A 12594-nucleotide genomic window follows, 5' to 3' on the forward strand; every position below is an offset into this window, starting at 1 on the left:
TCACGCTGGAAGATAAGGCTGTAATCATCAATGAGGTGGAAAAGGCAGGGAAAAAATGGACATCGCCGAAGAATTTGGTGTTGCGTGCAGCTCGCTGTCCACGATTCTGCTCTGATCCGCGCTGATCCAGCGGAGCTGGAAAAGGTTCGCCTGTAGGCGCACTTGATGACGGTACTGGTGACAGCGCACTGCCGCCGTCACTGACGAGTGCATGGGGAACTTTGTGCCGTGGCAAACGAGATTCCCGATCGAGAGGCATGAAATTGTTGCGTGGTAAGGCCCGGCAAAGCAAACTTACTTACTTTTGGAAATGAAATGTGTTTTTTTGTAAATTACATGTCTTTTCTGCCGCATTCTCGCGCTAACGAAATTCCCGCAAGAGCGAAATTTTGTGCTTTCCCCGCCGATTTCGTTATTGCGGCTTTCAACTGTAATTCGATAAGTAAAGTATGTTCCGGAGTAAAAAGTAATCATACAAAGATATCAAACAAATAAACATCATTGAATCAATTAAGTATATCTGAAAGAACATTGTCGATGCTTCACCTGCGAGTAGGAAAACTCCAGCCCCGTGACAGAGAACATGACTTCACCCGCCGTGATGAGCACGTACTGCGGAATCTGATAGAACATGGAGAGGCTGTTGGGACGCACAGTCTCGTGCAGAGAGCAGTTGGTCTCCTGCATTTGGAAATGCAGAGCTCAGTGATACCATTGTTTCGTCACAGCTGGCGCTTACCGTGGGGGCCACCTGCGTAACTGCCAGAGTGTAGTGTCCACCATTCTTGATGACGATATCGCACGCAGCCAGCTCCTTGTTGCCGGAACCCAGTAGCCGCGTCGTGTACCTGCGAGCAAGGCTTCATTCAGGAACAAGCAAGCATTGACGAAGGAGGCTGAAATATTGGGGAAAAAAGAAAGTTATACTTCTTTTCCAATAGTTCTTTGACTTGGGCGAGTTGTTTGTTGCGCCGACTTACAACTTGTTGTAAGTCGGCGCTCGCCTGTGTTTTATGTGTCTCCTGTCTTCGTTTAAATCGCGCTGCATGTATCCGAGTACTATACTTCTTTATTGCACGGAAGGGTACAGAAGGATTGCGAATATACGCAACATGATGTCTGTTGGGTGTATTCGCCAAGGTAAAAGATACTGAATATTCGAAGCGCTTGTGCTTTCATCACCTCCCTCTGTCCTTGATTGCGCGCGCTTAGTGTTAGGCTATGGAAAACAAACTCGCCCAACGATCAGTGCTCCTGGATTCTCGTTCAGATCATTTAAATATTGTGAAAAACGGCATCATTGCGTCTTGTTTTTAAGTTACCCATTTCTGATTTTGTTTCCACACAGAATATGATAGTCTGAACAAACACATTGAAAAGCTAAGAACAGAAGGGTATGCTAATTCACAGTCAGGTAGCCGCGTACTTAAATGACTTCAATGGTTAAAAGGCGGTAAAGCACCTGGTGAAAATGAAACTCGCTCACCATATCCCTTACGTTCATCGCTTCTCTGATAGCCTAATGAAAGAAGACAATGGACACGGCATAAAAGTTGTCTTGTCCACCCCTATAAAGCTAGAGACAGTTGAAGAAAAATTAAAAAGAGATGGCTGATCTCTCTGTAAGACGAATCGGTACAACACGAAAGTAAAACGTGTCTTCACCGAAGTAGTTGATTGCTTATTGCGCATTGATATATGACAGCTTGTACAATGACTATTGGTGTTTGGCAGCTATAGCACTGTTTGACGTAGATGCACCCACGGTGGCGCCTTGTGGCACATCTCCATTCCCACGACTAATGCCCATGATCATGATTTAATCCTTGCGGTAGCTGAAGTTGGTACCATATACCTGTACACAGCATATAGTAAATCCCGCGCCAATGTGGCATCAACAAGCACATGATAAGCACTAGTACTCGATATGCACTCCTTCAAAGCGTCGTCGATTGAGGAAAGAAACGGCAGGGTGTGCGCTCCCCAGTAATAGGGTAGCCTGTGCCTGTGCTCATGCTTACACTACAACACTGCGCTTCAGGAGCGTTCAGGAACTTTTCTTCAGGAACTTAGAGTTCGCAGCTTGAGCAGTGAACGCGCAAAGGCGTTCCGCTGGCGTGTGTCTCGCTCCACCAAGTCGCGACATTCGCCGTGGATGTCGTTGTCTTTGTCTGGAGCTTATTGCAGCAGTTCTATTAGCCGGTGTATTCGCACTCGAAAGAACTCCGTTGGTGCATGTGGAAGCTGCACTACTGTCACAACGAGCGGTCACATGATAACACGACGCGAAACGCAAAGCACGTAACTCAAAGTCTGGGGCGCATCCTGAATGCCAGCGCGGCTAGCGTTCCTTCGGTGGCATGGAGGCGCCCGCACTGAGTCGTCACCGAATCGCTCCCTATTCGAGCTCGTTATTGTCATTACTCAGTACTTTGCTTCAGCGCTGCAAGACGGCGTCATTACTTCGCAAACCAAGAGTGCAGTGCGAGAGAGAATGTGTGAGAGACATAGGGCGCGTTTGTGGAGCCTCGTACGGCTGCGTCGGTGGCGCACAAGGTACAGCGCCCAACACCTATCATCGCCGACCAAGTGGTCGCGGGTTCGATTCTAGCTAATTCACGCCAATCAAATTTATCTCTTGTTTTTCTTTGTCATTCCTTATTGTAAGTTTTACCAACGTAAGATCTGCGATGGAAATACGTCAGTGAAGTCTTGGAGTACCGAGACATAAAACAATTTCGTGTTAATAAAGTAGCTGGAGAAGACGACGGCAACATGTCTGAAATCAGACACCGACACGTGCCATGTAATAGGAGGGTGGTATATGCGATTCCTTTACCGTGCGGGGCGTGGTATCAAAGACAACCGGTCCGCAGTCTGAGGAATAGGCTCGAAACAGAAATTAAACAAAACCAATAAACAAATGGATGAACGAACATAGCGGAAGATCTCCTAGATAGCGCGCCGTCAACCACGCGATGCTTGTATCGACAAAGGCTGGATTGCTCCGAAACCTTTGCCGCAAAACAGAAAACATGGCTGAACCCTGTGTCATAGGAATCAGTATAACACGAAAGTAAAACGTGTCTTGACAGACGTAGTTGAGCGTTTGTTGTGCATTGTTTCGCCCCGAGGGCGAAGGAATGGAATGCTACAGCAACAAGCTGTAATGTCACGCCAAAAACGGCAAGCAGGCACTTTAAGTATTTAGGCATTACGATATCAAATGACTTATCCTGGAAAAAGCATATTACTAACTTATGTAATGCCGCAGTGGTTAAGCTTTGGTCACTCAGACGCAAGCTGAAATTTGCTTCCCGAGATGTTAAATTAACCGCATACCTAACTGTGATACGACCCGCACTAGAATACGGTAGCATAATATGGGATCCACATAGAAAGCACGAAATAAACAAAATTGAAAAAATACAGAGCTGTGCAGCGAGATTTTTCTGTCGAAATATAGGTGCACAGATTCAGTGACTGAAATGCTCACTCCACTAAACTTGCCTCAGCTTTCATTGCGGCGTAAAGTGGCTAGATTAAAATTCATTCACTTAATGAAACACAACTGCTTTAATTTTAACCGTCACAGATACATACAAAACAGAATATCACGCATTTCACGGTCTATTAGATCCAGCCATCAGGATCAATTTGCGGCCATACCTACAAAGGTTGACACCTTCAAATACTCCCTCTTTCCGAAAACGATTGAAGAGTGGAACGCGCTGCCGCATAGCATAACCAAAATTAACTCTTCAGAAGAATTTGCAAAAATGGTACTGGTATATTATACTTCCGCGTAACTATATTTAAGCGTTATTGCCTTTTTTTCCAGTGATCAGCGGCATGTATGTTTTTACATGATTTCAAACAATTGTACTCGATGTTGAAAAAGTTCCTGATTATGATGGTGAATATTTTGATGTCTATGGTACAGCTTTCGTTGAGTGTAGTGTTCGCAGTTGTGCTGCTATATGCTCATCGATGGTCACTACTCTGTAAAACTTGAATTAAGTTGCGTGTTGTACTGTTGGTTAGATTTGGCGTTTGTTTGAATTACGATGTGTATGGTCTGTATGGTGTAGGTTTGTTTAAAACTGCCGGATGTGTTGTTTGTCCTGATTCCATTGTGCAGTGCTTGCGTCTTCAACGATGTGTGAGATGTATTTCATTACTCCACCCTGTATAGGCCTTTGGCAACAGTAAAAATAAATAAATAAATAAATAAATAAATAAATAAACGTGCGACGCGCTGCTCAAGCAGAAAGGACGCCCGGAACGGACATGCACAGGATGAGCGCGAACTAATAACTGTCACAGCTCGACAGTGAAAGCGCGCTGGTCAAATACAAAGGAGGACGCACAAAACGAACGCACAAGTATACACAGGATGAGCGCGAACTGTCGCAGTTGTAAATAATTTGTTTGTGAGCAGCGCACTCCTTTCGCAAAAGCGGCCGCTGCAGAAAGCGAAGTGGCCTTCGTGCTCTCTGTAGCATCAGCGCAAGCTTGCGGTGAGAGCGCAAGACATACAAGATAAGCGCGCGCGCACGAGCGACCACGCCCTGTAGAGGCGCACGCTCATTTCAACGCGTGGAGCGACGACCTTTAAAGCACGCTCTTCGAGCCCTTTGCGCCATCTCGCTAGTGATAATGAAAACACGCTGATGTACCACCGGTCTCTGAGTACCGCAACCGGCAAATGGGGTATATAAATAGCACGCCGTTACTATGATGAAGAACGTGCCGTCTATGACGGAGTCGTTTCGCGCTGCGCGCTGGGGATCGAGGGGTCGCAAGTTCGACTGCCGGAGCCGGAACATTTTCTTCTAGTTTTTTCTTTGCCATATGTGAGTCTTTATATTTTACAACGTCATATCCGTGACGGAAATGCGTGAGTGGAGCCGTAGTGTACCACGGCATAAAACATTTTCGTGTAAAAAAATCAATGAGGAATTCATTGAAAGAACTGAGCGAGAGATCTCCTAGGTTGCGCGGTTTCAGACACGTGCCACTCTTTCATTATGGAAGCCGGCTGCATTGCTCAGAAACGCTTGCCGCAAAACAGAAAATAAACAAAAAAATCAATGAGCAACTCAATGAACGAACTAAACAAGAGATCTCCTAGGTTGCGCGATTTCAACCACGCGCCACTCTTCTCGAGGCCGGCTGCATTGCTCAGAAGCCTTTGCCGTAAAACAGATAAAAAACCAAGAAGCAAGTGGATGAACGAGCATAGCGAAATATCTTCTAGATTGCGTACCTTCAACCGCGCAACGCTTATCTCTTGGCGAGGCCGGCTGGATTGCTCAGAAAGATTTGCCGTAAAAAAGAAAAAAAAACAAGAAGCAACTGAATGAACGAGCATAGCGAAAGATCTTCTAGACTGCGTACATTCAACCGCACAACGCTTATCTCTTGGTGCCGGCTGAAATGCTCAGAAACATTTGCCCTAAAAAAAACAAGAAGCCACTGGGTGAACGAGCATAGCGAAAGATCTTCTAGATTGCGCAACTTCAGCCACGCAACGGTTATCTCTTGGGGAGGCCGGCTGGATTGCTCAGAATCATTTGCCGTAAAATAGAAAACAAAAACCCAGGAAGCAACTGGATGAACGAGCATAGCGAAGGAGCTTCGAGATGGCGCACCTTCATCCATGCAACGCTTATCTCTCGGGGAGGCCGGCTGGATTGCTCAGAAACATTTGCCGTAAAATGAAAAAAAAAATCCCATCGAGCAAATGGATGACACAGCATAGCGAAAGACCTTCTTGATTGCGGACCTACAACCAGGCAACGTTTATCTCTTGGTGAGGCAGGCTGGATTGCTCAGAAACATTTGCCGTAAAATACAAAACAAAAACCCAAGAAGCAACTGGATGAACGAGCATAGCGAAGGAGCTTCGAGATGGCGCACATTCAACCACGCAACGCTTATCTCTCGGGGAGGCCGGCTGGATTGCTCAGAAACATTTGCCGTAAAATGAAAAACGAAATCCCATCGAGCAAATGGATGACACAGCATAGCGAAAGACCTTCTTGATTGCGGACCTACAACCAGGCAACGGTTATCTCTTGGGGAGGCCGGCTGGATTGCTCAGAATCATTTGCCGTAAAATAGAAAACAAAAACCCAGGAAGCAACTGGATGAACGAGCATAGCGAAGGAGCTTCGAGATGGCGCACATTCAACCACGCAACGCTTATCTCTCGGGGAGGCCGGCTGGATTGCTCAGAAACATTTGCCGTAAAATGAAAAACGAAATCCCATCGAGCAACTGGATGACACAGCATAGCGAAATATCTTCTTGATTGCGCACCTTCAACCACGCAACGCTTAACTCTCGGGGAGGCCGGCTGGATTGCTCAGAAACATTTGCCGTAAAATGGAAAAAAAATCCCATCGAGCAACTGGATGACACAGCATAGCGAAAGATCTTCTTGATTGCGCACCTTCAACCAGGCAACGTTTATCTCTTGGTGAGGCCGGTTGGATTGCTCAGAAACATTTGCCGTAGAAAGAAAAAAAAAAACATCCCATCGAGCAACTGGATGAACGAGCACAGCGAAAGATCTTCTTGATTGCGCACCTTCAACCACGCAACGCTTATCTCTCGGGGAGGCCGGCTGGATTGCTCAGAAACATTTGCCGTAAAATGGAAAAAAAAAAAAATCCCATCGAGCAACTGGATGAACGAGCATAGCGAAAGATCTTCTAAATTGCGCACCTTCAAGCACGCAACGCTTATCTCTTGGTGAGGCCGGCTGGATTGCTCGGAAACATTGCGGTGAAATAGAAAAAAAAACCCAGAAGTAACTGAATAAACGAGCATAGCGAAAGATCTTCTAGATTGCGCACCTTCAGCCACGCAACGCTTATCTCTTGGTGAGGCCGGTCGGATTGCTCAGAAACATTTGCCGTAACATGGAAAAAATATCCCATCGATGAACTGGATGAACGAGCATAGCGAAAGATCTTCTAGATTGCGCACGTTCAACCTAGCAACGCTTATCTCTTGGGGAGGTCGGCTGGATTGGTCAGAATCATTTGCCGTAAAATGGAAAAAAAATCCCATCGAGCAACTGGATGAACGAGCATAGCGAAGGAGCTTCGAGATGGCGCACCTTGAACCACGCAACGCTTATCTCTCGGGGAGGCCGGCTGGATTGCTCAGAAACATTTGTCGTAAAATAGAAAAAAAAAACCAAGAAGCAAGTGGATGACACAGCGTAGTGAAAGATCTTCTAGATTGCGCACCTTAAACCACGCAACGCTTATCTCTTGGGGAGGCCGGCTGGATTGCTCAGAAACATTTGCCGTAAAATGAAAAAAAAAAACCAAGAAGCAAGTGGATGACACAGCGTAGCGAAAGATCTTCTAGATTGCGCACCTTAAACCACGCAACGCTTATCTCTTGGGGAGGCCGGCTGCCCCGCCACGGTGGTCTAGTGGTTATGGCGCTCGACTGCTGACCCGAAGGTCGCGGGATCGAATCCCGGCCGCGGCGGCTGCATTTTCGATGGAGGCGGAAATGTCTGAGGCCCGTGTACTTAGATTTAGGTGCACGTTAAAGAACCCCAGGTGGTCGAAATTTCCGGAGCCCTCCACTACGGCGTCTCTCATAATCATATCGTGGTTTTGGGACGTTAAACCCCAGATATTATTATACGGGGAGGCCGGCTGGATTGCTCAGAAACATTTGCCGTGAAATGAAAAAAAAAACCAAGAAGCAAGTGGACGACATAGCGAAAAATCTTCTAGATGGCGCACCTTAAACCACGCAGCGCTTATCTCATGGGGAGGCCGGCTGGATTGCTCAGAAACATTTGCCGTAAAATGAAAAAAAAAACCAAGAAGCAAGTGGATGACACAGCATAGCGAAAGATCTTCTAGATTGCGCACCTTAAACCACGCAACGCTTATCTCTTGGGGAGGCCGGCTGGATTGCTCAGAAACATTTGCCGTAAATTGAAAAAAAAAACCAAGAAGCAAGTGGATGACACAGCATGCGAAAAATCTTCTAGATTGCGCACCTTAAACCACGCAACGCTTATCTCTTCGGGATGCCGGCTGGATTGCTCAGAAACATTTGCCGTAAAATGAAAAAAAAAACCAAGATGCAAGTGGATGACACAGCATAGCGAAAGATCTTCTAGATTACGCACCTTAAACCACGCAACGCTTATCTCTTGGGGAGGCCGGCTGGATTGCTCAAAAACATTTGCCGTGGAATGAAAAAAAAAAACAAGAAGCAAGTGGATGACACAGCATAACGAAAAATCTTCTAGATTGCGCACCTTAAACCACGCAACGCTTATCTCTTGGGGAGGCCGGCTGGATTGCTCAAAAACATTTGCCATGGAATGAAAAAAAAAAATTGGGGGACCCTTAAGCTTCGCCTTTAAGAGTCGAACGCGATAGCGACATCCGTCCCCTAGTGCGCACTTCAACCACTAAGTGCATACTTATTAATGTGCATTGTTACACAAACACGCACACAGACACGCACGCGCGCGCGCGAATTGTGCAGGCTTTTGATCTAAAGCAAGGGTCGCATGGCCTCCATGTTACACGCTGCACGCCCGCCATCTCGGAGGCCATAAAGAGTCGAGACATATTTCTCACAATGCCTCACAGATGGAAGCACATTATCTACCGTTTGCTGTTGTTGGCTTGATATGTTTTCCGCTAGATGGACATATTTGTCCATTTTTAGATCTGTTTGAAAGTTCCTGTGTGTATTTAGCGGCGATGGCTGCACTATCCCGGCTTTTTTCGACGTAATTTGATGGCCTCGAGAATGCGCCTACAAATCGCCGAATGGGCTCGTTTTGGTCGTGACACCTGCCGAACAAAATGCGGTAAGTGGACTCCTTTCACTACAGGGCATTTATGTAGTGTTTTTTTCCGAAGCAGGTGTAAGTAACATCGTGGCTTTGTGGTAGGGTACCTGCTTGCCACGCGAACTGCCCGGGTTCGATCCTCAATGGGACCGAACATATTATTCTTTATTTTATTTGCTTCTTTCTCGATTTTTCGGTCACGGACGATTTTCCGCTCACAACCAACGGTGCCGACGCCGACACCGGAATTTCTGCGACACGAGCTCTCTAACGCTATCGCGTTAAAACAAGAAGCAAGTGGATGACATAGCATAGCGAAAGATCTTCTAGATTGCGCACCTTAAACCACGCAACGCTTATCTCTTGGGGAGGCCGGCTGGATTGCTAAAAACATTTGCCGTGGAATGAAAAAAAAAAAAAACAAGAAGCAAGTGGATGACACAGCATAGCGAAAGATCTTCTAGATTCCGCACCTTAAACCACGCAACGCTTATCTCTTGGGGAGGCCGGCTGGATTGCTCAAAAACATTTGCCGTGGAATGAAAAAAAAAAAAAACAAGAAGCAAGTGGATGACATAGCATAGCGAAAGATCTTCTAGATTGCGCACCTTAAACCACGCAACGCTTATCTCTTGGGGAGGCCGGCTGGATTGCTCAAAAACATTTGCCGTGGAATGAAAAAAAAAAAACAAGAAGCAAGTGGATGACATAGCATAGCGAAAGATCTTCTAGATTGCGCACCTTAAACCACGCAACGCTTAAATCTTGGGGAGGCCGGCTGGATTGCTCAAAAACATTTGCCGTGGAATGAAAAAAAAACAAGAAGCAAGTCGATGACATCCCTACCGGAAAACCCAGTGGCACTGTCCCAGTGCCATACCTGATTATTGGACCAGCGTGGCGCTGGATACTGGGACGCTGGCACGCTGCGGCACACTGGACGCTGGCGCACTGCACACTGGGCCACCCATTACGGGCCGAAATCGGGCTTTTAAATTGTTTCTAGAAGCAGTGGTCATACCCCGATCGTAATTAGGGCTAATACGCGAGCACCGCGACAAAAAAAAAAAAAAAAGAGAAGCCTAAAAAAAAAAAAAAAGACACCGAGCGGGCGTCGAACCCACCACCTCGATGCAGCATACACCCTGAGTCTGACACGTTACCGCTGCACCACACCTGGAAGACGAGACACCGACACTTTTTTCTTCATGTTATAAGTACCTCCGGTAACCAGTATTTTCATTTTTCTCGTTTACAAACGCAGATTTCAGTTTCTTCGTGTTCGCGAGAACCTAAGGGAAGGTAGTTAATTTGTTTTTTGTGTGCTGCCTAGGATCAGAACGTCTGTCTGGCCCGTTCTGCCGCAAAAAATATTAGCGTAACCGCAGATGCGTTGCGGCAATCGCACTGGCTCGCTAAGCAGTCAGTCATACCTACGTAAACAACAATGTGCATCTGACCTGCACACAGAAGGCTTTAGTTTTCATCACCAGTTTGAACACATTTTCTGTTCTTTTTGTTTACGTTCCGCGCACTATACAGCCGCAGTACAGCATCCTAGCCGAACCGGCCGTTAGGCTTAGAGCTGTACACCGTGCGCCGCGATCGCTGTGAAGAACGTGGATATTCAATTACGAAGACTCTAATAACCGTTAGAATGTAGTTTTGATCATACTCGACTCAAGCGAGGCCATATTAGCACCTTCGACTACATGAATCAGAAGCTAAAAACTCCGAGATTGAGCGTTACATTGGCTCACTGTTGCCGGTGACGTGCGACTTTCAGCGGTACGAGCCCATATGGAAGGACTAGCTGTTAGCGTAGGTTGATGTTATTATGAGACTAATACTAATGTCATATTGTGTTGCGAATGATAAGTTGTTGCGATGTAGTTATATGAACTACATTTACGACACTTGATCACACACTTAGGAGAAAGCGCGCACGCGAGCGCTCGACAGATGATTGCTTCAGCGTATACAAACCTCCGTCGCTTAACTAAAACTAAAGCTAGATATGTACAGGACACACAAGAGAATATTTTCAAGATATTCCGTAAGTTTTTCTTTTGACTTCTCGCGACCCAATACCAAATCTTATATGAATTCCACTTAGTGCGTCCAGTTTTTTCCAATGTGCTGCCAGTGTTCCCAGTGCGCGAGCGGACACTGTACAGCGTGGCCAGTGCCTCCCAGTGCGCTGTAAGACACTGGGCCACACTATACAGTGTTCCCAGCGTCTTTCAGCGCACTGGGCGGCACTGGCCATGCTGTACAGTTTGTCCCAGTGCCTCCCAGCGCGCTGTGGTACACTGGGGCACACTGTACAGCGTTTCCAGTGCCACCCAGTGCGCTGAAAGGCACTGGGAGGCACTGGAAACGCTGTTTTTTCCGATGGGGATAGCATAGCGAAAGATCTTCTAGATTGCGCACCTTAAACCACGCAACGCTTATCTCTTGGGGAGGCCGGCTGGATTGCTCAAAAACATTTGCCGTGGAATGAAAAAAAAAAAAACCAAGAAGCAAGTGGATGACACAGCATAGCGAAAAATCTTCTAGATTGCGCACCTTAAACCACGCAACGCTTATCCCTTCGGGATGCCGGCTGGATTGCTCAGAAACATTTGCCGTAAAATGAAAAAAAAAAAACCAAGAAGCAAGTGGATGACACAGCATAGCGAAAGTTCTTCTAGATTGCGCACCTTAAACCACGCAACGCTTATATCTTGGGGAGGCCGGCTGGATTGCTCAGAATCATTTGCCGTAAAATAGAAAAAAAACCACGAGAAGCAACTGGATGAACGAGCATAGCGAAAGATCTAGATTGCGCACCTTCAACCACACAACGATTATCTCTTGGTGAGGCCGGCTCGATTGGCCAGAAACATTTGCCGTAAAATAGAAAAAAGATCCAAGAAGCAACTGGATGAACGAGGATAGCGAAAGATCTTCTAGATTGCGCGCCTTCAACCACGCAACGGTTATCTCTTGGGGAGGCCGGCTGGATTGCTCAGAATCATTTGCCGTAAAATAGAAAACAGAAACCCAAGAAGCAACTGGATGAACGAGCATAGCGAAGGAGCTTCGAGATGGCGCACCTTGAACCACGCAACACTTATCTCTCGGGGAGGCCGGCTGGATTGCTCAAAAACATTTGCCGTGAAATGAAAAAAAAAAACCCAAGAAGGAACTGGATGACACAGCATAGCGAAAGATCTAGATTGCGCACGTTCAACCACGCAGCGCTTATCTCTTGGAGAGGTCGGCTGGATTGCTCAGAATCATTTGCCGTAAATTAGAAAAAAAAAACCCAGAAGTAACTGAATGAACGAGCATAGCGAAAGATCTTCTAGATTGCGCACCTTCCACCACGCATCGCTTATCTCTTGGTGAGGCCGGCTGGATTGCTCAGGAACATTTGCCGTAAAATGGAAAAAAATCCCATCGAGCAACTGGATGAACGACCATTGAGAAAAATCTCCTAGATTGCGCACGTTCAACCACGCAACGCTTATCTCTTGGAGAGGTCGGCTGGATTGCTCAGAATCATTTGCCGTAAAATAGAAAAAAAAACCCAGAAGTAACTGAATGAATGAGCATAGCGAAAGATCTTCTAGACTGCGAACCTTCCACCACGCAACGCTTATCTTTTGGTAGGGCCGGCTGGATTGCTCAGGAACATTTGCCGTAAAATGGAAAAAAATCCCATCGAGCATCTGGATGAACGACCATAAAGAAAAATCTCC

General features: G+C 46.5%; 1 protein-coding gene across 1 annotated transcript; it reads right to left on the reverse strand.

Annotated features, from left to right (window-relative positions):
- Positions 1-12224, reverse strand: LOC119379497 (solute carrier family 15 member 1). Its single transcript, XM_049413211.1, has 4 exons — positions 12211-12224; positions 740-848; positions 547-681; positions 1-18 (listed from the first exon to the last, which is right to left on the reverse strand). Exons 1-4 carry the CDS (start codon positions 12222-12224, stop codon positions 1-3), a joined length of 276 nt encoding a protein of 91 aa, XP_049269168.1.
- Positions 12225-12594: the final 370 nt, after the last annotated feature.

The sequence above is a fragment of the Rhipicephalus sanguineus genome, chromosome 1 (genome assembly GCF_013339695.2).
Source record: "Rhipicephalus sanguineus isolate Rsan-2018 chromosome 1, BIME_Rsan_1.4, whole genome shotgun sequence".
Classification (NCBI taxonomy): domain Eukaryota; kingdom Metazoa; phylum Arthropoda; class Arachnida; order Ixodida; family Ixodidae; genus Rhipicephalus; species Rhipicephalus sanguineus.

Excerpts from the sequence above, each read along its gene's own strand:
- LOC119379497 (XM_049413211.1), bottom strand. Across the intron at positions 682-739 it reads TTACGCAGGTGGCCCCCACG|GAGACCAACTGCTCTCTGCA; the intron begins GTAAGCGCCAGC and ends TTCCAAATGCAG.